Consider the following 27,915-nt stretch of genomic DNA (forward strand, 5'->3'; position numbering starts at 1 on the left):
CACAAGGTGAGACCCGCCTACATCAACAACCACCTCTTCCTTCCTCCAACCCACTAGAGACCTCCCTTCAGCCTCCCTGTCCCAGGCCCACGTTCCCCGCATCTGCTGCGAACACTATGGAGGGCGCTTCTTCTGCCACCTCACCACCAGATCCTGGAAAAACCTCCCCCCTCCAATTGCGCTCGTCCCCTTCCCTGAAGGACTTGAGGAAGCAGCTTAAAATGTGGCTCATCTACCACCAGCAACAGCCTGATGAGGCTTGCAGCATCCTCCCCAGCGTATTGAGACCCCTCTGGGTAAAAAGCTCGCACTCTACAAGACTCAGTGTATTGTATTGTATAGGTGCCAGACTGGAACAGAGGTCCTTTTGTTTAGTGTGTTTGGTGATTTTATTCTTGATTAAAGGAGGTCCTGTTCCATGTATTGCAGCTTAAAGGTAGGTGTACCTTGTGTGGCAATCCCAGTTTGGGGAAAGAAGCGTTGCAGTTTTTCATAGTAATGAAGCTTGATCTTGTTAATTTGTCCACTGGGCATTCATTGATAACTTGAAGTCCATGGTAATTTTAAAGTGTATTTCTTACTTAGACACTTTAGGAGGTAGTTCTAGATCATCGGGCCAGGCGCATAGTGGCCTTGAGGTTCCCGTGCTTTTGTGAAATACGGTTTGGATGAGAAAGGGTGTGTATGGATGACATTTATTCTGTTTTGGAGGTAGGATGTGATCACGTCGAGAGCAGTTCCCTCAAAGCCAGCTTCATAGAGTCTTTGCATTAGAGTGTCATGGCCAGCTGTGTGCTGAAGGCAGTTGAGAGGTTGAAAAGAAATAGAGCAGCGACCCGTTCCGCTGTACTGGGTTTTAAGGTAATCCCAAAAGTCAATGAGGGCAGATTCCTTGCATCTTCCTTGGTGGAATCCTGTTTGGTAGTTCATTTGTACTTGGCCAGTAGTTGTCTGGTTCATGTGTGTCCAGTTTTGTTTTCTTTATTTCTTTAATAATGGGTGTATGTATGCCTTTTTTATCTTCTGGAAAGATTCCTGTTGTTAAAGAATTATTGATTATTATTCTTACATGTTTGCAGAAGAGGAAGTTAAACAAATGTTCTTGAAGATTAGTGGTAGACAATGAACAGAAGGGCAGTCGGCTAGCCTGCCTGTTTGACAAGATCTGTAAATTCTCATTGTAATAGTTGTTTGAAGGGATGCAGAGGCTGAGTTAGCCTACTCTTGTAGGGGATTGTTGGAAGTGGGTTGGTGCTGTTGGTATTTAGCAGGCCAACATGTCTGCTTTGGTTGTGTAATAATTTACTATTTTGTCAGTGAATTCTTGAATAATGGGAAGAGTTCTGTCTAAGCATGTAAGTTTACAAAATTTTGTGAGAAATTAAAAAAATCTTTATTTGCACGTTTAGCATTTTGAATTCTGTCTGAATAGTAACTTTTGTAGCTGTTTTGATTGTTGACTTGTATATTCCGTTTGTGTAGGGGAAGCTTATCTTGATTGCTGCTCGTTTTGAGCCAGGTGCTTTGCAGCTTTGTGATTTGTTGTTATATCTTTTTTAGTTCTGTATTACTCCAACGTGCTTGTTTTCTTTTGACCTATTTTGTCATTCTTAGTAGTATTAGGACATCAAATGCTTCCTGTAGCCACTCAAAGTTTTTTAACAGAATTTATTGTGTCTTGATCTGTTTTGGATGTACATTGTGTTTTTTACTGTTGAGTTTGTTCTTGATAGGTGGATGCTTGTGAGATGGCCTTAGGTGTTGATTTATGGTGTTTTGTGTTGAAAAGCTACCAAATGGTGGTCTGTCTTTGTGACTAGAGACATCATTTGAACGGTAACTAGTTCTGGATTTGCAAAAATCACATCTAGGATGTACCCAGTGGATTTGTGGGTGATCTGATTTAAGGTGGGTCTGCATGTGTAGGTGGAGAGGGTGATTGAGAGTGAGTTGGTGAGCTGTGTTATTTTTGTGTTTGCTATTTGTTTTGAGCCAGGAGTGTTGCAGCTTTGTAATTTGTTGTTTTATCTTTTTTTAGTTCTGTATTTCTCCTTGGTGTTTGTTTTCTTCCGCCCTGCATTTTTGTTCTTAGTGGCACTAAGACATCAGAAGCCTCCTGTAGCCACTGAAAGTTTTGATGTGTTTGTTTGGGTTCTTTAATCTAACTATTGAATAGTCTTTAAGACACTGTTCATAATGCTGTGAATAATGTGCTTTGCACAACTTGGCATCCTTCTTAAGCAGTTTGTTATTGTAAATGCACTAACTCCATTCCTAGTCTTGTTATGCAGTGATTTGTTCAACCTGCCTTTATTGTCATGAACTGCCAAAAATAGTCTATGCTACACCACTCTCCCGACTGCACATAATAATGGGAGATTGACTGTGTGTGACGTGCTCCATGTCATGCACAAGTGGAATTGTTTCTTTGTAAATTGAAAGTTGGACTTTCTAAAATCACTGTGATTTGATTGTTGACTATGCCATTCGTGGTGCATTTTTATGCCAGTCGTAATCTAACAGGAAAACCTGGTTAATCTGATTGACTTCTAGCTTCAGATTCCACTCCTTTTGAAGTTTCCCCAGGTGTCAAACTGGACCTGGAAACTTTTCAGCAGTACATCTGTGTGCTGGTAGGTTGCACTGTGTGGCCTGGCACTAATGACATTCTAGCCCTGTGAATGATGTGCGGAGCCTATACAGTTGTCATTCCCACACAGTGGTGCCAGTTCCTTTCTTTCCACACCAGTAGATATGGATCCAAAGCTACTGCTCATCTCTTTGAGACCCTTACCTCAATCAAAAGAAATTGTTGTACAGTGTGCAAGGGACATGTTGCCTCCCAAAATTACAGGTTTTAAGTCCTGTAAGGACTTCTGTAAACAAATGCCTAGGAAAGGTCCTCACTAGATTGGCCTATGGTGCTTGTGGTCAAGTCATGACTCTACGGCATGTAGTTATTGCGCGTCAGTGTGTTGATGTAGGTCATATGAGACCGCAAGGCAAAACTCTACATCCCCAAGCACTGGAAGACTCTGGGACAAGACTGGCCCAAGTAAAAAAACATAGGGGGTTATTCTAACTTTGGAGGAGGTGTTAATCCGTCCCAAAAGTGACGGATTTACCACCAGCCGTATTACGAGTCCATTATATCCTATGGAACTCGTAATACGGCTGGTGGTATATCCGTCACTTTACCGTCACTTTTGGGACGGATTAACACTCCTCCAAAGTTAGAATAACCCCCATATTGTCTAAGTTCTGTATGAGATCCCGAAGTCATAGGAGAGGTTCCATGCATCTTGATCTCTATCAGGAAGCCTTTCGACTTCAGAGCTGATAACACAACTTGTTCCCATATAACGTGAATGTCTGGGCCCGTTTGCTAGCCCTAAACAGATCGAAGAGTTCTGTGAAACCATGCTGCGACTCCTTGGATCTTTGCTGACTCCTGCTGGCATGGCTGTGAGCCCCACAGAGCTGAGAGATTCTCCACTTCGATTATCGCCATAGGGTTCCTCCTCGGTACCAGCTGGACCCTCTGCACCCCCTACGGGACCGCCTCCCGCTCCAATCTTGACTCCACCTACAGAATCACATCCATGCCATTTCCCGTTAGTTCAATACCGATGCAGACGCCATCAATGCCAGAAGACGAGGCCCCAGTTGTCCTCTCTGATGCCAAGTTTGCACCAGTTCAACCTTGACCGAGGCTGCACTTGGCTGCCCTAGAGGCCCCGTTTCCTCTGCTAGATCTGCCTCCATCAAGACAAACTCACACCCTGTTTGGCATGGATTCAGTCAATGATTATGATGTGGGTGATGAAATTGGCAAACCATATCATGAGGAGAATTGGTATGACAACCTGCAGGAGCCTTTTATATCTCTCCTGAGTTAGAGCTCCTCTCACTCCTTCTCCTGCCACTCAGGAGAGTGTTTCTCATATCATGATAATGCTTTGGACAGCTGAAGTCCTTGACTTCCAGCTCCTCACCTTGAAGGTCAAATCAAAAGTTCTTGCAGAGGTTCTTCAGCCGATTCAATGAGCCCCTCTTTCTTTTAACGATGCCCTTACGGATACTTTGTTGGAAACATGGGCCAGACCTTGTTCTGGCCCCTTGGTCATCTACCAGATTGCATGACACCTCCGTTTGGCCCAGACGACCCTGCATTTTTATCTCCATACCCCTCTCCTGAACTCTTGGTGGTGCAGGTGTCTGCAAGTCAGATTAACCCCAACACATTACCTACTACTCGTCTTGATCAGGAATCAAAATGGGTGGAATCATTCAGAAAAAGATTCTTCTCATCCATCAGTGAATGCCAGCTGTCTGCTGTTTCTAAAACCACTTTGGGATTCGGTGTCTGAAGTCCTCCCAGGGTCCCTGAAGATCTTCCACCTGTCCTTGCCCAGGCCATACAGGACGCTCATGTTGCAGCCAAGTCCACAATTCATTGTGGCTCAAAAACCACCAATTCCATCGGGTGGACCATTGGCACTAGTATCACCATTCACTGTCACACTTGGTTGTGGTCCACTGTTTTTTGAGGTGATGTTCAGTCATCCCTCATAGACATGCCCTATGGAGGGACTTACCTGTTTGGGGACAAGGCGATCTCGAGCAGTTCAAGGAGAGCAGGGCCACTGCATGCTTCCAGAGCTTGTATGCCCACCTCGTCAACTGCATCTGCCCTAACTCTCCTTTGTTGCTTTGGCAGAGGCACTCCATAGAAAAAGGATATTCAACCTCAACAAGCTGCCCAGCAGTTTTTTCCTGGTGCCAACCAGCCCCGTAGTCAAGGTTGGCATGCTGCGCACCCCATCCCACTCCCTCTGCTTCCCCACCTGCCAAACTCCTTTAGCGAGCTCTTTGCAGAGCACAGCCACCCGGAGGGAGGCAGGATCCAACGATTCTTGCTGGGTTTCAAAGGCCATAACATCACATATGTAGGCCCTGGAGATTGTTTGAAAGTGCTATTTCCTACCCTTACCATCCATGCCGCCACAAATTTCACCAATCCCCCCAACAACTGACAGACTCAGAAAGTGCAAGCCCTTTTGGCCAAAGAGGCTATTGAGAAGGAGCCCGCACCAGAAGGAGGATGAGGTTGTTATTCTCGCTACTTTCTGGTGCCCACAAAGGAAAGAGGCCTTTGTCACATTTTAGAACTGCACCCTCCTCAATGCCTTCCTCTAAAAGGAAAAAATAAAAATGCTCATACTGGAGGAGGTTTTACCTGTCCTTGACCCTTGGAGACTGGATGGTTGTGTTGAACCTGCAGAACACCTATTTCCATGTACTTGTCCTGCAGGCCCTTCAGCACTACCTGTGTTTTGTGGTGGGACAGAATCATTTTCAGTTTATTGTACTCCCCTTTGGTTTCACCAGTGATTGTTGAGTGTTCACGAAAGTAATGGGAGTGGTAGCAGCTCATCTTCTGATGTCAGGGGTGGGATTTTTCACCTACCTCGAAGATTAGCTATTGAAGGTGGCCTCATCTGAGGCAGTCGTCAGCCACCTCCAGACTATGGTGAACCTCCTGTCATCTTTGGGGTTCAATATCAACGTTCCAAAATCACACATGACTCCTTCTCAAACACTCCCTTCTATGTGAGCCATTTTGGACACTGTTCAGTTGTGTGCCTTTCTCCCCAGGGAAGAAAGTGCAGGACATTCAGGCCATGATCCTGATCTTACAGTCTTGGTCCTAGTTTTAAGGGATGTCGACTCTTAGCAGCTGGGACTGATGGCTTCCCACATTCTGGACGAGCACACCAGGTGGCAGGGTCTGCAGTGGGATCTGAAGTCTGTGGGCTCAACATCATAGGAACCTCTCCAACCCTGTTCAGATTTCAGAGAAGACTGTAAAAGATCTACAGTGGTGGTTACGGGACCTTGATTTGGTCAGTGGCAGACCTCTTTCCCACCCAGAGCTGGCACTGGTGACCAATGCATCACTTCTGGCGGCCATAAGGGAGAGGTGAATATCAGAGGCCTCTGGTATACAGCGGAGTCCTGGCTCCATATCAACCTTCTGGAGCTAAGGGTCATCAGCATGGCACTGAAAGATATCCTTCTATCCATCAAGGGGAAGATGGTACCGGTGCCTACAGACACCTCCACTGCAATTGCAACAAGCAGGGTTGGGTGGTCTCACAGATCCTGTGTCAGGAGGCTCTATGCCTCTGGAAATAGCTAGATCACCAAAGAATTTTCCTATTGGTAAAACACCTGGCATGATCATTGAATGCCAGGGCAGACAAGTTCAGCGATTAATGCCTAATTGACCACAAGTGGCAGTCTGGAGGTGGAGCAAGGTCTCTTCTACAAATGGGGAAATCCTTATCTTGAGCTGCTCACTAAGAACTCACAATGTCATCACTTCAGAGCGTTGCAGATTTCAATGTGTTTCTTGCTTAGCGATGCGTTCCTCCTCGAGTGGAACTTGAGACTTCTATATGCCTTTCCGCCGATACTACTCCTGTCCCAAGTTCTCAAGAAGTTCAGAACAGACAGGGCCCAAGTCATCCTAGTGGCTCAGGATTGGGCATGAAGAGTACGATATCCATAACTCCTAGGGCTTGATCGTCTGACCTTAAGGCTGCCCTTCTGGGAGGGTTTGCGGTCTCAGCAGTCGGGCAGGGTCTGCACTTGAGCCTTCACAATCTCCACGTTCATTCATGTTAGGAGTTTGAGAAGCGACAGCTGAACACCTTCGACCTTCCTCATAGGTGGTTGATGTCATTTTGGCAGTGAGGCGTCCAATGCCAAAACTATTCACACCTGTCTTTGGGACACGTTTGAGCTTTGATCCTGTTCTCTGCAGAAAGCCCCTCTGCAGGCAAAGTTATTTGACATGTTGTTATTTATTTTATCCCTGGCCAGGCAAGGTTTCCTCTGGGCACAGCGAAAGGGTACCTTTCAGATCTTTTGGATTTTTTGTAGTTGCCGGATCATTCCTCATTGTTTCAGTCTCCAGTTGTTATTGAAAGGTTTACAATACTTGTTTCCACCCTCTCCCTTCGGCATGCCATAGAAAAGCAACTGACATCTGTGCATGGGTGTGGTGCCCAAAGGCTGCGCACAACATTTCTAGAGCGGAACAGCTCCTGTGTGGAGCCGCCCAGAGCCACCTAGCAGAGCTCAGAGGTACTGCTCAAACTTTTCCAGTTTCAGTCTGACGCCTTGAGAATATTCAAAAGGTGAGTAGTCTACTATAACGTTTAATTTTATATTGTTGGTCAAAATAGCAGAGTTTGTAGCAGTTATGAGGTTTTGTTTTCCTTTTCTTTCCTATTTTGTGCTTTTTAACTTTGATTTTATTCCAGAATAGACATTAGGCAACTGGTTTATCTTGGTGTTGGTGGTACAACTGTCTGTATGTTCTTGTGTAAGGCATGTGTTGGTCGTTTATCGCTGCCTTTTTCTAACAAATATTGAAGTACTTCTCACACTTTGTAACTATCAAGCTTCTCTCACTGCTTGAGCTAGCCTGCCATATTGATGAAACTGAATACCAGACTTTTTTCAGTCATCCATTATATCTGTAAGTAACTATAGTCTTCCTCTCCTTGCAAGAGGTCTTCCTTTTTGGTGATTGCTTTACACATAATTTTCACATTTCTGTAAACATAGCATCTGCCCATTGTATTTCAATTTTTTTCATCTCCTTCTTTCAGGTGTGCATATTGTCACATACAGTGTCAAAATTGTTCTGCCACATATAGATTTATATCAGGAAGTAACAAGCCTCCTTTTTCATATGGATCTTAAAGGCTGCCTAAACATCAGGTGTCACAGACTAGTTTTCCCCTGTACTTTGTTCAGATCTCTAAAGTTGTGGAATGTAGAAATATGCTTAAATAGAGAAAGGTAGAGTAACTGTGGTATTACCATAATTGTATGGAGCACTATATGTTCCTCCACAGAGAGTGGGAACTTTAAGCTGAACTCAGTGGAGCTGGAGCTCTGAGTGGGGTATTTAGATGTCCTGGTGCACAAATGATTTTGTAGCCTTTTTCAGGGTATCCGAGGTAGATTTGTTTTTTCTTTGTTATGCATACACTCCTGGAGGAGCGGGGCAGATTTTCACAGTTCATCTGTGAACCTGAGACTAGACCTAGCCTACGTTCTCAGGGATGGCGTACTGTAGTTTTTATAGATACTTATAACTGCAAATTCCCCACCTTTTGTATTCTCCAAGGCACACAGACTGGATCCAGAAAACTTCCAGTGCGTGGGTAGATGGTACCATAAGACTCTGTGGCTACCCTGTCCCTCCTCTGGAAGTGATAACATAGAGCATTATGTAGGTGCTCTCCCTGTGTGCTTTCACTTCCACCTTTTTCTGCACCCATCACAGATCACAAGCTCTGCTTGCAATCCGAATTTTACAAATATTCTTTTCTGATAGCTTGCAGCAATCTTCCCCCCCCCCCCCCCCTGAAATCGTACGGTTTAATTTGTGGCATGCCACCTCTTTAGGCAACTGATGTCAGTCATGGAGCAAATAATGTCTGTCATTGGGGCCTTGGCTTCAAACTTGACTTGACCTGTGATGAATGCTCCTCAAATTTATCCTAAAGTCATTAGTGAGGTGTCAAGCCGCTGTACGTTGCTGAGCACAAGAAGCAGTCGCTGTCCTCGGATAAGTCCAAGACAAAGTCAAGTTATGCATTGACACAAGCCAGGAAGGCCAAACAGGCTTCAACAGTTTCCTGCCATTTGTTCTTCCCTCTATAGGCAGGGCCGGACTGGCCGTAGCAGGCAAAGGGTGATTTCCTGATGGGCTGGAAGAGTGGGGGCTGGTTTTGTTACTGGGGGGCAGTTTTGCAGCAGTGCTGCAATAGCTGCCCCAGTAACAAAAGAACAAAAGCAGCTGTGCCTTGCCCTCCCCCTGACCGGGGGGCTGGTCAGACAAAATAGACTGTTTTGGGTTCCAGTACGGCCCTGTCTTCAGGGAGAAGTCATACGAGGGTGGAACCCAAATCAGCAGCATTTTGTAATTCGGGCTAAATTTTGAGATTGGAGCAGATGCTTCTTGAATTTCCCAGGGCCTCATCAACTCTGCAGATTGAAGCCTTTAAGGAGGCAATGCTGGAAACATTCCAGAGGGCAATGGATCCCTATGGTGTGCCTTGAATCCGTCACAGCCTTCAGTCTAGATGGACTACAGGCAACAGTCCTCCTGTGGTGCCAAATGATCTCATTGGGCCTCAGTCTGGCCCTCTGTCAGTGCAAGAACGTGCCTCACTACTTTTGCAGTGGATCCTTGCGGGCAGTGGCCAGCCTGGTGCCAGCCTCAGCTCTAGGAGTGTTGCTTCCTGACTAAGCACCAATCACAGTGTCTGATCCAGAGCTAAATTCAGCCAGATCTTCACCTCTGTTGCTTTACAAGATAACAAAAGTGTAGTCTTTTGCATGTTTGGATTCCCCTTTAGCCGGGAGGATTTCCTTAACAGGCTTTGGATTGCAGGTTAACCCCACTGTTCCTCTTACCTCGTCACCAGTACTAAAGAAGATTAAAGGCAATTTTCAGTTGCCAATCCGATGCGGTTCAGGTCCTCGAACAGATTCTGCACCACAAAGTTGACAATAGAGAGACTGACAATTTGCCTTCACCCCCTTGCTACCACTCGATCCCCAACACACCACAGTTATACATATGCTGGTTTCTACCTCAACATTCCAAATGCCAGTGGTTTGGACACTTCACCTAAAAAAATAACTAGATTCACCTTTAGGTCTCTCTGTCGAAGACTGTGCATCCTTGGCAGTGGTTCTACCCTGGCCACAGAGGTTTTGGATCTGCAGTTGCCTGTGGTGGAGGCCAAGACAAACTTTCTGTGTAAAATCTTGCAACTTGTGCCACCAACTACTGATCCTTACAGCGATTTAATAAAGCCTTGACTGAGGCTCTTGCGGGAATCTAGCACAAACCTTGTTCTGCACCATCTGCAAGCTTCCTGATTGATAAGCACCACTGACCAGTTACAAAGGACCCATCCTTCCTTGCGCAACATCCGACCCTGGTGAATCTTGCCATTAAGGCTTCAGCAAGCTCAGCGAAATCTAATGCCTTCCTTACTTATCCATGGGCTTGGGAGTCTAAAGACTGATGCTTCGATGCGCGGCAGTCTTTTTCTTAAACCAGTTTTATTCATTCAGCCTCTTAGGCTGTTCAACACATGCACTCTGGTACAGTACGATTGAGATCATGCACAGTCTCTTTGATGGCTTTTGGAATTCCTTTGTTCACATCATACTTGACAAGAAGGATGCAGCAAGTACATCTTTAAGGCAGTTCTGGACACTATAGACTGTCATTTGTGCCATGAGCACCAGCGTCATTGTCAGACAGCATGCTTGGATGTGTTCTACAGAGTTCTTAGGAGACATCCAGGCATAACTGATCTTAATGTCATTTGACAGACCAGGTTTTTCCGAGTGAAGGTGGATTCTGTGCTTTAAGAACTGCTGGGATTCAGGCCAATCCCTGTGGTTACTTTCACCAGCTTGCCAGTTCCACCAGCAATACTGGAAGTTCAGAGGGTACTCAAAGGGGCTTGCCTACCAACTGGGACAATTTGTTCAGCTTATTTGTAGCTCAGAGAGGAGACGTGGTAGCAGGGGTCAGCAGCGGATGCAGCAGGTATCATTCTCCTCCTTACCAGCTACAACAACTGCCAAGCCACTTTACATTACTCTCCACTGGTAAAATGAGCCTGGTAGTGGGACAGAATCCAGTTTTGCCTGCCTAGCTGATGTGCAGTTATTTCAAACCAATGTGTTGTTCAGTTTGGTTGCACCTGCACCCTGTGGTCCACCTTTCCACTGTTTCCACCAGATTCTGACCAGACATCAGTGAAGAATGCTGTCATCCTAGTCAGCAAAGTCCAAACACTACTGTCCAAAGATGTCCTCAGTGGTATCAGAGAAAATGATGGGCCCAGGGTTTTACTCTCGATATGTCTTAGTCCCTATGATAGGCTGAGGCCAATCCCAGAATCCTTACACTTGCAGAACACATAATTTATTTTGCTAATTCCGCAGTCCCAAAGATGTTTCCTTTAGTTTGGCATGGAGTCAGAGCACTTCCAGTTCACTCTCCTGCCTTTTGCCTTACCTGAACCCTCCACACCCGGGTATTCTTGAAAGTGATGACTGTGATCACGACTCTTCTTTGAAGGTCGGGAATAGATGTTTTCCCAAGCCTTGACAACTGGGGATAAAGGCAGACTTGACTCAGTTGGTCTCAGACCACCTGAAAACATTTGGTTATTTTCTGTTCACCCTAGGATTCTCCTTCGACAAGTCAAAATCTAATCTTCAATCTGTGCAGAAGATTCTCTTCATAGAGGCCATCTTGGAAATAGAGGCTTTCAAGGCCTCTCTGCCGCCACAATGAGCCTTGGACGACGAGTGTTGCATGCTTCCCTTCTTCATAATGTATACCTCTGTTTGGGGCATATTACTCCCAGGTGTTCTGGTCCACCTTGAGGATCTGTGGCAGTTTTTATCGCGTGCTCATATCTAGGTTCTTGTAGGTAGGTACTGTCTTCCTCCATCACCCTGGGCAAGTCCTCCTCACTCAGGATGTCCATGACCTCTTCAATGTCTGTCCCACTGGTTTAGTTGTAGATGGACATGTAGTTTTGCATGATTGTTTCTTCTACCTCCTTCTGAGTGTAGCTCATACGCTGTTTTTCTTCTTTAGGACCAATATTTCCAATTTTTTAGTTTCCATGTTTGGCTAGTATTCTCCTTTTTTAGCCCCATTCCTGATGTTTGGATGTAGGATTGTAATATGCCCACTGCTCTAATTCCTTCATTGTATAATACTTATATCTGCTGGTTTTCTGTTTTTTGCCCTATCATTCACATCGTGTTTTTCTATTATGTTATTCTTATCTTCCAGCATAAGTTGTTTTTTTCACTAGATTGTGCTACTCTGCAGATAATAGCATTGAAAGCCCTGCACAATACCACGTCCCAATTGATGCCCACATTTTACATCGAACTCTGCGAAGAACAGTTCATTTCTACTCCGATATTTCCTTTAAACAAAAGGCCCATTAATGCCTTTGCCCTCAGTTTCCCTAGTGGAATAACAGGTGTAGTGTTCATTTTATTTTGCATGTCTATGGGAGTTTGAAAGTACTCCCCACTTAAATACGTATTGTCCAAGAACATGCTGTGCATGGTCGTCTTTAATTAATAGGTAATCTATCATGTGGTGGAGGTATGTACTGCTGAGTGTACAAAATATATTCCATGTCAGAATACTGCCACAGTCACAAAAGTTCAAAGAGTCCAAATCTCTGAGTAGTCTTTTAACAGACTGGCCACTCTCAGTTGCACCTAGGCTATGTAATGGTCCTCTAAAGCCATGATCTAGGATTCAGTTGTTATCACTTCCACCCCATAAGTGCAATACATCTGGTGACATATATCATTTAATCACTACTAATGGGAAGTGTGTCGTTGTCCACTTAGGTGCTTATACGTTATACAAACCTTTAATCCATTCAGTAGTCCCCCATCTAGCAAGTATCTGTCCTTTTGATCATTAAATTTCTCTGTAGCCTCCATCGTCATTGCTTAGTCAATTTGTTAAGATGCTTGTTCTTTAGGTGGGATTTTTGTAGCCAAATAATCTGTATGCCTTGGGACTTAAGATGGCGGCCACTTCTCTGTCTCTTAATTAGGCTGCTAAAAACAACAGACATTCTAGGTCATCATTGTATATTTTCCAGCCATGTTCGAAAAAGGCCATATGTTCAATGTACGATATGTAGGAGTGTAAGGAGTTCAATATTTTGGTTGCACTTTGGAATGGAGGACACCCCGTTTCTCCTTTATTTCCCCTCTCGGCTCCTTTTTCTGAGAAGTAAGAGAGTGCCTTGAAAGTCACATAACCAAAAGAACTGAAATAAGAAAGCCTGCCTTATTATAAATATGTTTTAGAACATGATTGGTGCCTTGTTGTGAAGAAATAGGCATGAGAGAGGTATTTAATTAACTACCCTTGGCGAAGGAACGGAACAGCCTGGGTTTTGGTCTAGAGGCTAGATGCACAGAGATTGGTAGTAGCAATTACCAAATCTTTTTTTTTTGGTATTTGGTATTTGGTAGTCACTATTAACAATTTACAGTAGTGGGTCGCAAATAGACCTGCCTCATGAATATTAACGAGGTAGGTCTCTTTTTGTGACCCACTAGGATTCGCTGCCATCACAGGGATGGTGGCTTGCTGAGGTGAGCAGACCGCCATGTCTGTGATTGCTTTTAAATAAAGCAGTCATTTTTTTAATACATACCGTTTTCGTTAAAGGAAACTACAGTGGGACCACTGCCTACTCTTAAAAAAATATTTTGTTCGCAAATGTCTCTTGTGAACTCAAAAATGTTTTGTATACCTAGCCCTAGATTAGAATGGTGTGTTACATGTCCATGTGGCAAAATACATATTGCAGGATGTTTGTGGTATTGACCCAGTGTCAAATTCCCAACCAGAACAACTGCACACGGAGTGAGAGTGTATCAAGAGGATCCTGAAAGAACAAATAGATCAGTGCGTTGCTCTTAAAACACAGCGGAGGCTGCATTAAAAGAACTGAAGATATGATTGGACACCAGTGCTAAAAGATATTCTCTGTGACTTACTCTGCCCCCTTTCCCTGTCACTATTTATCTTTCTGCACTTTCGTGATCTTCCCACTTACCCTTTGCAAAATGCAAATATCTTGTGCTCTTCATACTGCTTGAACCACAGCTTACATTTCACCATATTTTGCTGTATTCGACTGTAGTATGATCAGGTGTATTTGCAGCATTCCCTGTGTAATCCTATTATTCAAATGCATTGAAAAGATATATTTAAAAAGAGATAATTGATGGTAATGGACACCTGAAGAGATCTTGAGCAGCTGCTAACTGTTAACTGATTTGACACAAATCTTCAAAGATACAGGGAATAGTGATCAGTGTTTAAAAATGATCCACAATAAATGAATATTTCTGTTTAATGATATGCTGAAGGGCTTTGAGAAGAAATCAATTTTCTTTATTTATTCCCAGGTGATATGTCTGAAAGTAAAGCAAAGAAGGTTGAAATTAAGGATGTGGATGGGCACACACTAAGAAAACTGATTGACTACATTTACACTGCTGAAATTGAAGTTACAGAAGAAAATGTACAGGTAAACTCATGTTTATTATTGGTAATTCTAGAGCAAATTCAGATTAGGAGGTGCTCGTCGAGGTAATTTGCTCTCATTAGCTGGGGTCCACTGTGCATTCTGTAAGCTGTGCGCACTTCATTGATAGTTGTTTGGGGTGAACATATTTTTCATTTTTGCTCATATTATTTCTTATTTCTACAATCGTAGTTGTGTAGCTGTACATTTTACCCAAACAGGGAAGCATTGTGTAAACATTTAGTGAAGTTGTTCGTTTTGTTAGAAGTTATTTGTTACTGTGGGTTGATAAATGTAGTCTTTTAATTGTGTACGTGCTTATTTTAATTATCATTAATAGTTTATTATAACAATTACTTGGACTAAACTGATTTTAAATATGCTTTGACCATTTTTTCTATTGATCCTTTCTTTTATTTGTATGTAATGTATTATTTGTTCATGTGCCAGTTTATCTGTGCATATACTTTGTAATGGCAATTCATCATTTGAATTCAGATCTTAATTTGGAGGAATGGCATTCTGATGTTTTTATACCATTAATGAAAGTATGGGAGTTTTAAACTAATTTCTTTATAAACCGTGTAGAATTGAAAATTTCCTAGCTATTGTAACAGAAAGTTTCAATTGTATTAAAGACACGGAGGCGCGGATTAGGCTGTTCTTTCTTCACTTTATTTTCCAACAGCAGCTTTGACAAGAAATCAAACGTTCAACTACTTTTCCCAATAGACATCAGAAAAGTAAGAAAACAACATCAACAAAGGACTTCCTTTCCAACCAATCGGCAGCCGACCAACGTCTGACAAGCCCGACTCTACATCCTCTCTTCCTCTTTCTTCCTGCAACCACTATCCAGGTCGAATTGCATCACTCGTGTTTAGAAGTTTCCATACCTGCCAAGAATCAAATGGTTAACATTAAGCCTTACTGACATATAGTCTGAAATAAAGCATGCCAAACCATAACATTTACAACATAACGGATTTAGAAACAACCATAAATCCGCATAACTATAATAACAACTTTAGAAACCATCAAGATTTTGAGGATATAGAACTTACAAGACAGTCTACCCACCTGAAATAGGGCGGGGTCCTTGAAGCAAGAGGAAAGGGAGGGACTAATCCTCACCTTCGTGTCCTTAATAGAATTGAAACTTTCCGTTACAATAGCTAGGACATTTTTCATTCTGTGTCAGGACCAGAGGCGAGGATTAGGCAAGCTTAAAGCTTATCGACCACTGTCGAGCCCACTGTTTGAATTGGCCTAAAATAGAAGCGCTTGAAGGTGGAATCCGAAGACCAGTCAGCTGCCCTAAGGATATCTTCCAAACGCGCCCCCCAAGGTACAAGCGTTCGATGCCATCGCGCCTCGTGCAGAATGAGCCCCAAAAATAGATATATCTGTTCCAGCTTCACTCATCGCACGTCTAACCCACCTAGCGATCGTAGGAGACATCACTGCTTTATGGGGCTTTGTTAAAGCAATGAAAAGCTGATTTTCTCCATGTGGCCTGAGGTCATTATTCATGGCTTCATAAGCCTTAATCACTTTGACTACACATAATGGAGGAGCTTGGGGAAACCGCGGGTAAGAGATCACATGAGAGTTAGATTTAGTATGTCTATGAATATGAAATGTGACCCCGTCCAGAGTAAACACTCACCTGTCAAATCTAATGCTCTGATATCCGAGACCCTACGACCGGATAGAAGGCACACAAGAAGCGCCAATTTGGCCGAGAGTTGTTTCCTGGAAAGGTATTTATTGGATTGCCAATCCCAGAAAAGAGTCAAAACACTATTAACATCCCAGAGGGAGGAGTACCGAGGTTGTGGGGGCAGGGATATCCTAATTCCCTTCAAAAGTTTGCAGACCATAGGGTGTTGTCCTGCGGGAGAACCTTCAATTGGGCCGTGACCCGCCGATATGGAAGAACGGAAGGTGTTTATCAATATATAGGCCATCCCCTCCGAAGCGAGTGATGCCAGAAAATTAATTATATGCACAACGCCTTCCCCCATAGGATCCAAGCGTTGTTGAAGACACCAACCCAACCAACGCTTCCATGCAGACTTGTACCTCTTGTCAGTACTTTCTGACCAGGCTCTGGCGAGAAGGGCTGCAGCCGATTGCGAAAGCCTCGGGATTTTCCAACGTTCCCGGTAATCCTCCAAGCCATCAAGCTGAGACCACCCCTCTCGATAAGAGGATGGGGAAGACCCGACGGACTGAGAAGGCGATCTGGAAGCAGGGGTAGAAAGATTGAAAAATCCCAAGAAAGTTCCATCAGAACTGGTAACCAGGCTTGAGATTTCCATATCAGCGTGACCAGCGCCAAATCCGCCTGCTGTCTCCGGAGTTGGGATAATACTCTCATTATCATTGCGAAGGGGGCAAAAGCGTAACCCTGCTCTTGGGACCAATCCTGGAGGAACGCGTCCATGGCTACCACCCCTGCATCCGGTCCCCAACTGCAATACATTTGAGTTGGTGATCCAGGCGAGACGCAAAAAGATCCACCGAGAAGGGACGCCATCTGGCCTGGATCGCTTGGAACACTCGTACGTGCAATTTCCATAGGCTTGCGTTGTGCCAATGATGAGAGTGCCAATCTGCTATCTGATTGGAGACTCCCAGGAGGTGTTTGGCCACCACCAAAATCTGGTGGGTGAGTCACTACTCCCAGAAGGATCTCGCCAGATCGGACAGAGCCCTCTAGCGGGTGCTCCCCCAGATGATTGATGTAACATACGGTCACCACATTGTCCATTTTCAGTAGGACGCAGCATTTCGGTTTGTCTTTCGTCCAGCACCGCACCGCACCGCAAAAGAACCCACCAGGAGTTCCAAGCGACTGATGTGAAGGGAGCGTTTGTCTGAAAACCACACTCCGTCTGTGGCAAATTCCCCACAGTGCGCTTCCCAACGCAAGGTGCTGGCGTCAGATTCGATAACCAAATCCGGTTGAGAATCAAAAATGGTGCGATCGTTCTTTCGCCTCCTTGTGAGACATCCACCATTAGAGTTCCTCCTTGGCCTCGTCTGATAGGGAGACCACTTGAGAATAAGTGAGTCCCTTCTGCAGATGGCAAATCTTTAGCCGTTGAAGGGCCCGATAGTGGAGCGGACTTGGAAAGATAGCCTGTATGGACGAGGAAAGCAGGCCTACAGTGCGAGCCAGATTGCGAAGAGAAGTTGTGCCTTTGCTCAGTGTCCATGCCGAATCTTTGACAGCTTGCGGGTCGGGAGACTGAGTGTGCCTTTGATAGAATCCACTACAAAACCCAGAAACTGGAGAGATTGGGTTGGAATGAGAACTGATTTTGTCTCGTTGATAACAAAACCTAGGGATTCCAAGAGTTGGACGGATGACTGGAGGTGAAAAGAAAGACGACGAGGACATTGATCCATCAGGAGAATATTGTAGAGGCCTGATACCTCTGGAGCGAAGAAACTCCACTACTGGACTAAGGAGCTTGGTGAAATACCAAGGAGCGGAGGAGAGGCCGAATGGAAGAGAGGAGAATTCGAACGTCTGCCCTCGCCATTGACATTGAAGGAAACAACGGTGGGGTGGAAAGATGGGAACCGTTATATAAGCGTCCTTGAGATCGAGCTGTACCATCCAGTCGTTAACTTGGAGGAGGTCTCGAAGAAGGTGGATGCCCTCCATTTTGAAATGTCGAAACACTACCCACTTGTTGAATTCTTTCAAATTGATGACTGGCAATAGCCTCTGTCTCTTTTCTTGACCAAAAAGATGTTGCTGACGAACCCTTAAGGATGGAGAAAGTTGGGAAGGATAGCTCGCTTCTCCAAGAGATTGGAGATTTCGGCATTGAATAAAAAAATCAGTGGGCAAGGTTTTCTTACCTGTACAGGGGACTCATAAAACTCTATACGGAACGCTTTTTTGGTCTGTAGAACCCATGCGTCGGAAGTAAGATTTGCCCAATTGCAATTTAAAAAGCGCCAATCTGCCCCCCAAAGCATATCCCATAGCGTGAGAAAGACTCACCTTGTTGGGTGTTGAAGGTGTGGGGGTTGCCTTTGCCGGAGCCTCTAGATCCTCGGGGCCTGGAGGAATGTCGAGTTGGGTAGAAATACCCAAATTGGGAGGAGTCCTGCCATTGCCCTCGTCCTCTGGGGGCATTCTGGGTGGCACGGCCAATGGAGCGCCCCCTTCCTTGATTGGCCAAGGTGAAAACCCAGGACGAAAAAACCTTCTTGATGGAGGTCTGGGCCTTATCCAAGGACATGAAGGTAGAGACAAACCTACTGAGTTCCCTGATGAAGGGAACACCAGAGAGGCTGCCTTGGGCGACAGGGCCGGCCTCCGAAGAAGCCAGTTCCCCCAACTTGGTGTCTACCTTAATCAGAAGGGACTGGCGTCTTTCCACAGAAAGAGCGCAATTGTCATTGGCCAGTAGGATTATCACCCGCTGGGTGTAACCTGACAAGGCATATGGGGATATGAGGGATCCCGAAGCTCTGGCATCCTCCGCCATATACAAAAATTTTGTGAATGGGCCAACTACGTCTAACAGCTTGTCCTGGCAGGCTCGCCTTGACTGGTAGATCCCTTTCTTGGGGTCCTTAATAAACTTCCCCAGGAACGTTGTCATGTTGGTGTCAATTTCAGGAGTCAGGGCTACCTTACCCTGTAGAGAGGGGCGAGGACATTCTGCTTTAAGGTGGTTCCGGACTTCTTTATTCAGCGGTTTACGAAGGCGGCTTGCCACATAGGCGGCCACATTGGGTGCCGGCAGACATTCCGCCGACCATTGGTGAACCAGATCATCAGGGTCAAGCATATCATCTGTCTGGACCTCATCCGGTGCGGGGTTTTTAGCCAGGAGGGGCAAAGGACCCTCTGGATCCAACTCCGCATCCGAAGAGCACAGGGAATCAATGAGTTTGTCACAGTGAGAATCAGCATTGTGAGGTTGTTCTAGGCAAGCTTTTTTGAGGCGTGCGAGGGCCTCCAAGGCATCTTCCCCTGCGCGCTTAGGTGCCGGTTCTGGGCTTCCGGCACATCCCCGAGAAGAAAAGTCTGAGGGTCCAGCGATGTCCTCAGCCAGCAGGGACAGGGAACATTGTGATGCCATTAAATCAATTTTCTTCTCAAGGGGAGCCATTAGTTATGTGACGCCCTTATAGATTGAGGCGTCCCATTATGTGACAGAAATTGTAGTCAGTAGGGAGGTAGGATATCTGTTCCTCCTCCACATATTCCCCTGAGGTATCGTCCAAACTGCGTTTCTCCGCCATGTCAAATCAATATGATTTCTATTGGGAAAAGTAGTTGAACATTTGATTTCTTGTTAAAGCTGTTGTTGGAAAATAAAGTGAAGGAAGAACAGCCTAATCCTCGTCTCCGGTCTTGACATAGAATTGTTTTTCAGCTCGTGCTTGATTCAAAAGGAAAGTTTGGCATTTATTCCATTAGTGTTACTTCTATCTTTGTAGCAAATTTCTGACTAACTTTGAACTATCAAACAATATTCGCTGTAATCTGCGTTTGTTGCATCTTCCTTTGATTACTGGTGTGTAATGATTCACGCATTCTGAAACACAACAAGTGTAGATTACGAAATGGGTAAATATAAAGAGTAAATGTATTTGTACTTGTTGCCAACTTTGCAAAGTATTGCCACCCTGAAACACCGCTAACCATCCTGTGAGAAGATTTAATTGCATATAAGCATAAATCTGTCTATAAGCATATAATTCATTTCTTGTCAAATGCTGCGTTTTGTGCTTGTGTGTTACACCCAGTTGTGCATATAGCTTTGTGAGTCAGGCCTGTAATGTGACTGTTGATGCTACGAGCTGTGCATCCTATTTTATGTTACTAGCTTCAAAGTATGTTTCTGTAGCCTTCTGAGATGTCTGTGGAGCACTAGTAATGCAATGTACTGTGGAATTGGATGAGTATAATGGTTACCAGTACTTACAATAGTAGAGGAAGATAGAATGCTATTGGGGCATTGTGTATTCGGATATCTCAATATCCATACACAATGGTGATGCTGTTTGAATTTGCATTTCAGCTGTCTAGAAAATGTCTAGGGGACGTTGCTTGAAAACAAGTAGGTGTTTAAGGAGTGTGTTATAATCTGTTGATTTTGCTATGCCTTTTCTACTCTGCTCAGCCAGACTAGTGAGGTCACAGAATGTTGGGGTGAAAGTTAGAGAGAGTAGGTTGAGCAGAGAGGATACCTTTCCTGATGGGCTGTTGTACAGAGTAACGTTTTACATTAAACCTAGATCCAGTTTATGTACATGATGTGGCTACCTCACTCTTGCTTACAAACAGGTTTTCTCAGCTGTTACAGAGGCCTATGTTCCTCACAGACACACTCTTCAGAGGGTTGATTGGTAATGCTTTTTGTCACCTACATTCTAGCTTACAGGAAGTAATGGCAGAAGTCAAAGGGGGGGGGGGTATAACTGGACACTGTCTTGGCTTTCTTTCACCCTGAGACGTGTTTGAGAAGTAGACCACGACTGATAATGACTAGATACACAATAAAGGCTACATCAGTGGTTCTTAACCTATGGTCCATGGACCCCTGCGGGTCCATGAAGCCTACTCAGGAGATCCGCGGCTGCTGAGAAAATTAATTAATATTACCAAATTAATAAAGTGTATATCAATAAAGAGCCAAGATTGAAAAATACAAAAAATTAAATGTCCTGTAAATGTGAAGGAATTTGAAACTGGAGGCTAAAAAATTAAGTTAATATCCTCAAATTGATTCTCTGGAGCAGAACCAGTGCATCAAACAGGATATAGTATGGACAATGAATGGCCTCCATTGAATTTAGAAAATCTCCAACATTCCCATGAAAATGTTTTGTTTTTTTTTAATTGAATTTAATAAAATATTCCATCATTTCTGTATCTGTTTAATGATTGGTTCTTCTTTATTTTTTCCTGTATTGTTTTGTGGTTCAAATCATTGAAAATGCTTAGCACGGGATCCACAGCTTCCAGTAATGAACCAGTGGGGTCCCTGGATTCCAATAATGATTCAGTGGGGGTCCCTGGTTCCAGTAATGATTAAGGGGGGGTGGGTTCCACCGCAGTGAAAACCTTAAGAACCACTGGGCTACATCATTAGCCACCCATAAAATGTTTACCTTTTACAGAGTTTTTACAAACCTGCAAAGTAGAGGAAAAAGTTTTTTCAGTCAGGTGACGTCCTGTCATGCGCTGTATTGGGTGCACATTTATTTGCTGATTGGGATCTCAGTTTTAATTTTAAGAGTTAACTTTAAGGGAATGACTCAACATACACAGATCAATTGTCCGGAGGCAGCAGCAAGACCTGAGGTTTCTAGATCCTTTGGGTTTTCTCTTTTTAGTGGTATCTGCAAGTTATCTGTGTGTTTTTAGCACATTAGGCTGAATAACATCCCCCTGAAACTGAAGTGGTTTAAGTGGTGTGAGGTAGAGATTAAAGAGAAGTCATGGTACATCAAGCCTTGAGGTACACTAGAGATGCTGATGAAAGGAACTGATGTAACTGAGCAGTATGCTGAAGATAGCCATGCCATATAAGTAAGAACAACAGTCTAGGATGTTTCCCAGAATTAACAATTCCTCAGACTTGAGGGCTACGGTCTGGCAGTCGGGAGAACCTGCAATAGTAGTGCAGCCTCTCCATTTCTATCTGCAGTCATTAACAGGTCATCGCGATTGGAAACCATATCGGGATCAGTGACTCTAACTATAATTACTTAATTGGTTGCAAAGTTACGTACACTAAACAAGTTAATCAAGTATCCACCTTTACCTTTATGCTTAAAATTGTAAACATTGGAACATTCGTTTATAGTTACATTTTTTCCAAAAAGGTTTAAAAATGCACATAATAAAACTGAATTTTCATCTGTTACTTTTACAGACATTAATACTTTTGTAGGTGCACTTCCTACACCTATGTCCCCAAATCACCCTGGAGCTACCCTAGCAGTTCGGGCGAAATAACATGGTTCCAGCCAAACTGTTTTTCTTTTCAACGAAGGACTTAGTCAACTCTTTGTCTCTTTTTGTGCTTCTTACCTTCAGTACTCAGAGATACTCTGACCTTCAGAGGTGCCATGGTAGAACCTCTGGATGGAATTTAAGGGGTCATCTGGAGGGTGATGTTTGTCATCACTCTTTATATAGCTCACAACTGCTTCTCCTGTGACCTCAAAGCACATTAGCCTTGTCTGGTAGATAGCAGGCCAGAAATGAAAAAATATCTTTTATGGGACGGTATGGGCACAACCGTGCACCAATTATTTTGTGATGAACGTGTTGCTATAGTTCAATGAAGCTGATGTCATAGAAAAATGCACTTAAAAAGTGGAGCTGCTCTGTCAATCAAATCTTAGTTGGCTACTTCAGGTAAAACAGAAGGACTAATGGCTACAATTTCATTGTGTGATCTGAGCAGTGGCTTCTTGCTTGGGCAATTTAGATTACGAACCAGAAAATGGCAGAGATTTATTTGTAAAATGGATCTTTGGGGTATCTGATCAAGTTGCAAAGTCGCCACTTGGGAACATATCCAGATAACATTATTGAATCGCTTTGTGTGAGAAGAACCAACTGTATTCAGGGATTTACCACCTGAAGTTGAAGGGAGGCTTTCTGTCATGCTATTGCGGCAAGATACCTAAACATTGGGACATTATTGCAAAGAAAAGGATCCAAGTAATGAAAATAAAAATGAAAATGTAACTCGAACAGTGGAGTGAATTGGTGTGGCCATGCATGAAACCTGTCTAATACATTGGCTTGTACATTGGCTCCTTTGATCTTTTCTTGAGAATGCAATCCCAAGGACCAGAAGAGTCTGCAGTAGTGATGCCCAACGGATCACGCCTTATAGAGGAAGGAAGCGATTAGGGGACTCTGCCCTCACCTTAAAGGGTTATACATTTGTCTTTGGCCAACCCTTCTGCCTCTGTCTTTAGCCAATCTTTGATCTCCCCCCTCCCTACATAATTGCCCTTCCTCTCTCTACAACCCTTTTTATTTAACCCTGTCTTTTCATGTTGATAATTTTCCATTTCAAACTGTTCTCTTAGCACAATGTTACTGATGCCTTCCTACATGGAGGGGAAAGATGTCACCTGAGTTTCAATTCTGGTGATCGTGTTTACCTTTGATCACAGGTGGACTTACCCTCAGAGCTGAGAAATGAGTGATGTTTTATTGTAAAACGTATGCATCCCTTGCTGGCATTTAGGGTCTGTTTTCATGGTGGTAGGTTATTGTGGCAATGTTATTCATAATTCTCTACATACCGTGTTAAAAAACACAAGAAGCAAAGTGAAAAAGTAACAACATATTTAGATTTTTGGACCATTTCGAAGCAGTTTATGAGAAATGAGATGATAAACCAAACATGCAATAAGGAAGTGCAATAGAAACGATGGCATTTTGGGGCATACTATTCAACACGACTGTAACTATAACTAATGTGATTGGGTAGTCCCTGGTCGTTGGGCTCATATTGAGTGTTGTCTGTGTTGCCTCTTCAATGTCTTTATTGACTTGTGTGGGTATTTGTTAAAATGTAAATTGACTCTCTCAGAATCCAAATTTATGATCACTGGTTGATCCATTGTTTGAAGAAATCACCTAAAAGCAAGGCCAGCCTGGCCGTACCAGGAATCAGCTGTTTCTCTGGGAGGCGGAAAGGGTTGAGGCGGGATTTGCCCCTGGGGACCGGTTTTGTACCAGTGTAGCAGTTTTAAAAGAACCTGCTGCAGAGTTCCTTGTCTAGTCAGCAGTTTTCAGGCACCAATAAAAGTGTCAAGATAACTCTTGTGATTAATGTACCTACTGGAGAGAGATTGGTAACATTTGTCTAGCAACAGTTAAGACCCAACTAAGGTAGTGCAGAGTATTAAAAAGCCTACTGCAAGAATGTGATCCATTCAGATCACAGAGCAGTATTTTATGGGCATAACTCAGTGGGTTACTGCTTTTGTCACAAAGCAAAGATCCTTTGTTACTGTGCAGTTCATAAGTTACAATTGTGATCTAATACAGTGAGTCATTAGCTGCCATCAAAGAGCTGCATGCAAACTGCATGGTACAGGTTAGAAAGTTAACTTTTCCCAGTCTTTCATTATCCTAATGTTGCTAAAACGGTTTTTTGGGGAAGAAATGAATTCTTATTAGTAGAGCCAACCTTAGCTACTGTGTTACGATCTGAATCCAGAGTTTGTGCTTCTCCACATCGAGCACTCTTACAAAAATGCCTACCAGTATGGATGACATGTGAATCCTATATCTTGTAGCCCCCTTTGCCATATGTAACATTCTTACAACAGAGTTACACAAGTATAATTTATTGTCTCTGTATGTATATCCGACAGAGTACACTGATATGAGAGATGCTATAAAATAAATGAAGTTCATGTGAGAAAGGGATATTGAAAGATGAGAGGCTGTTAAAGGGTGATAGTGAGGGAGTCATTGAAGAGTCCCAACAAAGATTTTGGTATCCTGATGCTAATACAATTGAATATAGAAACTCTCCCCCCCCCCACAGAAAAAAAAAACCCAAAAAGAAAACATTGTAGTGGTCAGACTTACTCGCTTGCTATGCAACTTACAGAGGCTGGTGTGACAAAATGTGCCAAGGCTTCTTTAGGTTCCCAGTCTGGTCCTACCTAAAAGTCGGTTTAATAAGATTATATTGATCCAGTAATTTGACTGCTTAGGCCTGTGCTGTATTTGCTCATTGAGTGGTCTACCCTGATTGCTAAAGCAGCACCTTCTTTAGGGAAGAATGTTGAAAAGTTAGAATGTTTCTGTTGTAAGTATTAAAGATGAGTGGTTTAGTCAGTTTTGAAGAGCTATTTGTCTGAAGAAAATGAGGCAGTTAGATGTGGTGTAAAATTTGGGACATAAGTAGTTTGAACGGTGACCAAATTGTCAACATTAACGTTTTGAAACAGCTTATAAGTTTATGTAGGTCAACCTTTCAGACCTCGAAAAATCTACTCTCTATGGCAGTCATATTTTATTAGGTCGAGGTAGTTGTAGGTCCTACTCCCCCCCCCCCCGTTCTGGTGAATTGACAAAGAGAAGGTGTTCTGTTCTGTTAGATCTTGTTCTTATCTTGTCACATTTGCTCTGTGTTCACAGATAGAGGTCAAAAGTCAGTTTCTTTTTACAACTATTTTTCCTTCTGACCTCAGAGTTCCAGGATTTTGCAAAGTGAACTTACTGACCTGCTGTACAAATTGTGTGAAATGAAAGACTGTAGGGTAGGTTTTTCCTAACACACATTTAAGTACCTAAGTCAACTGTACAAACATTTCAACTTATATTTCAGTAGTTTTGAAACCCGTTTTTAGGGTTGAGTGCGCAAAGCGCTCTGTCCCTGGTGTAATCTCTCTATGGGCTTTTAACCACGCCCATGTCACACCCGTGACTTTAGTTGATTTGTTGGCTTGCCTTTTAAAATTTGCAGATTTCATTGGTGAAGGACATGCGCACGTCATGCCTTTTCTGTTTAGCCCTTCTTGAGTGCACCGGCCCACTACTGAAATATATGAGGCTCAATGTTTTCCGCGTGGTTTCTGGACTACTTTTTCTCTTTATTTCTTAGGTGGTGTGATCTCGCTGGGCAGTAATAGAGCACTTTGCATGACACAACCTTGTTACATGGATATTTGCACTTTTGCCGGTTACATGGATAATTGCACTTTTGCTGATTAATTTCACTGTGAGAGAACTTCTGTTTCTTTTTGTGTGTTTGCTTCGCGCTCATGGCGGCCGTCAACTCATTTATGTGAAACTGTTTTACTTTGCCGTTTATGTGGCAAGAAAATTCCTGTTAGGAGTTTTATATGCTACCAGCTCTAACTCGAGGAAACGAGAGACCCACTGCACTGCATTGCAAATGCTTATTCGTCTTCTGTGTGATTAAAAAATATTTTAATAGGATGAAGACAAATCAGGACATTTCACTTGGTTATGTGCAAATGATAAATATGTTTTCTGAATCCCAATTTTCACAGATTATTGTGAATTCACTATAGTTTTATCAGTAAAGCTGCAAGTTAGTGAGAAGGTTTTTGGACATTTCTTGGAAATTCACTGTCTGTAAATGATAGTGCGCTAACTCATCATGATCTAGTAATATATTTATTAAAAGTGAGCGTGTAAACATAAACTGAAAACACTCATGCCCTTAGGGCAATGGTATTTGTAAACTAAGAGGCTAGTCATTGATCATGTGTCCCCTATATGTGGGCTAGATTCTTAATATACATGGAACAAATGTTTAGTCTATTTAATCAAACAAAAGAGTTTTGTTTTCTACAACAGAAATGCTGTACTCACCTACTTGATGTTCTTCTTGTGAGAATGAAGAAAAAAGGCGACTGTAAAATAAATTATTTGCCTAGAATCACACAATTTCGGACCCGTGTAGGGGTCATGTACATTACAGTTAGGCCCAGTAGATTATTCAGGTTACTCGACCTGCAGGTTTAGTAATATTTTTTAATGATTTTTCTAGACCTGCCTTTAATCAGATAACTTACTGCAATAGGGTATTACTTCAGTTCTAGAGGTACTGTTTTTAGCCCTGGTGGTTAGCTAGGTTTTAAAAAAAATTGCTCTGGAAGCGAAATTGACTGTAAATAGGGTTAGCCTTAATAGGGCCGAGTAGCCATGAAAATTTACCTTGGACGTTCTACCTTGAACTTTGTTTCATAACATCCTACATCTACACTACAATATGCAGAGGTATTCGACCTCAAACGAGCGCATCTTAAAACAATTAGGTTCAAATTCTAATCGGGCAAAATAGCAGGAGGTCATAGAGAAACATTAGCCACCTTCAGCCACTAATATCGCAGGGCTTGTCATGAGACAGCTCCTTTCTGATAAAGCAATAGCTGCCAACATGTATGCCAAGCCCCTCCAGGTTTGTGCGTGGACGGGAAGGCGGAAGCTGCACGTAGGCAGCGGAGGCGCCTCAGGCTGCGTTACTATGGTGATAATGATATTTGGGAAATTGGGCGACTATTCTTTTGTTGGCCTTCCATTTGTTTATGCAATTTTATGTGAGTTTTTCTGCTGCTTAAATGCAGAATCTAATCATATCAGCCTTTTGTGTCTGCTAAAGAACAACCTTGCTTTAGCGCACGTAGCGCGGGGGTTGGAATTTCATGTGCAGTACTAGGAACACACAGCTTCTATGACAAAATGCCCACGGCGCATATTGATTGTGGTGCTCTTGCTGCAGCGTTATGGCTAGTTTGTTCATCCATGCTTACATATTTATCAACATAATTTGTAATATGAAAATTAATATAGACCATAAAAAATAAGAGAGGTTTCATCCGTGCTCTTCATACCCACAGCTTCCACAATCCTTTCCACTGTACCTTCCAATCTCTGAACTGTATGTAACATTGTGTCCTCTCCCTTGACAATATGTAGTACCACACTACCCTCCCCCCAACTTTAGGGACACCCAGGATTAGCATCACTGCACCTAGTGTGAACAGTATCGCACAAATCCCACCCACCTCTGACCGAATCCCCACAAATTTCAAGCATTTTTTATGAATAACCAACCATTGCAATTAAAAAAAAAAGAAGCAAAAAAAACAACCACTGATTTGGCAGACATTTAGCGATATCGAGCCAGCCACAACTTGCTCCACTCTATCATGC

General features: G+C 43.3%; 1 protein-coding gene across 4 annotated transcripts in view; it reads left to right on the forward strand.

The window, feature by feature from the left end:
• The window catches only part of LOC138245566 (kelch-like protein 3), a 416,865-nt gene that overhangs the window by 157,643 nt on the left and 231,307 nt on the right, over positions 1 to 27,915 (forward strand). For all 4 annotated transcript variants that reach the window (XM_069199266.1, XM_069199268.1, XM_069199267.1 and 1 more), the window contains one exon: positions 14,083 to 14,204. In XM_069199266.1, the coding sequence (XP_069055367.1) occupies positions 14,083 to 14,204 (122 nt within the window). Of the gene's footprint in view, positions 1 to 14,082; positions 14,205 to 27,915 lie in introns of those variants that run through there.

This window comes from Pleurodeles waltl, chromosome 7, assembly GCF_031143425.1.
Source record: "Pleurodeles waltl isolate 20211129_DDA chromosome 7, aPleWal1.hap1.20221129, whole genome shotgun sequence".
Classification (NCBI taxonomy): domain Eukaryota; kingdom Metazoa; phylum Chordata; class Amphibia; order Caudata; family Salamandridae; genus Pleurodeles; species Pleurodeles waltl.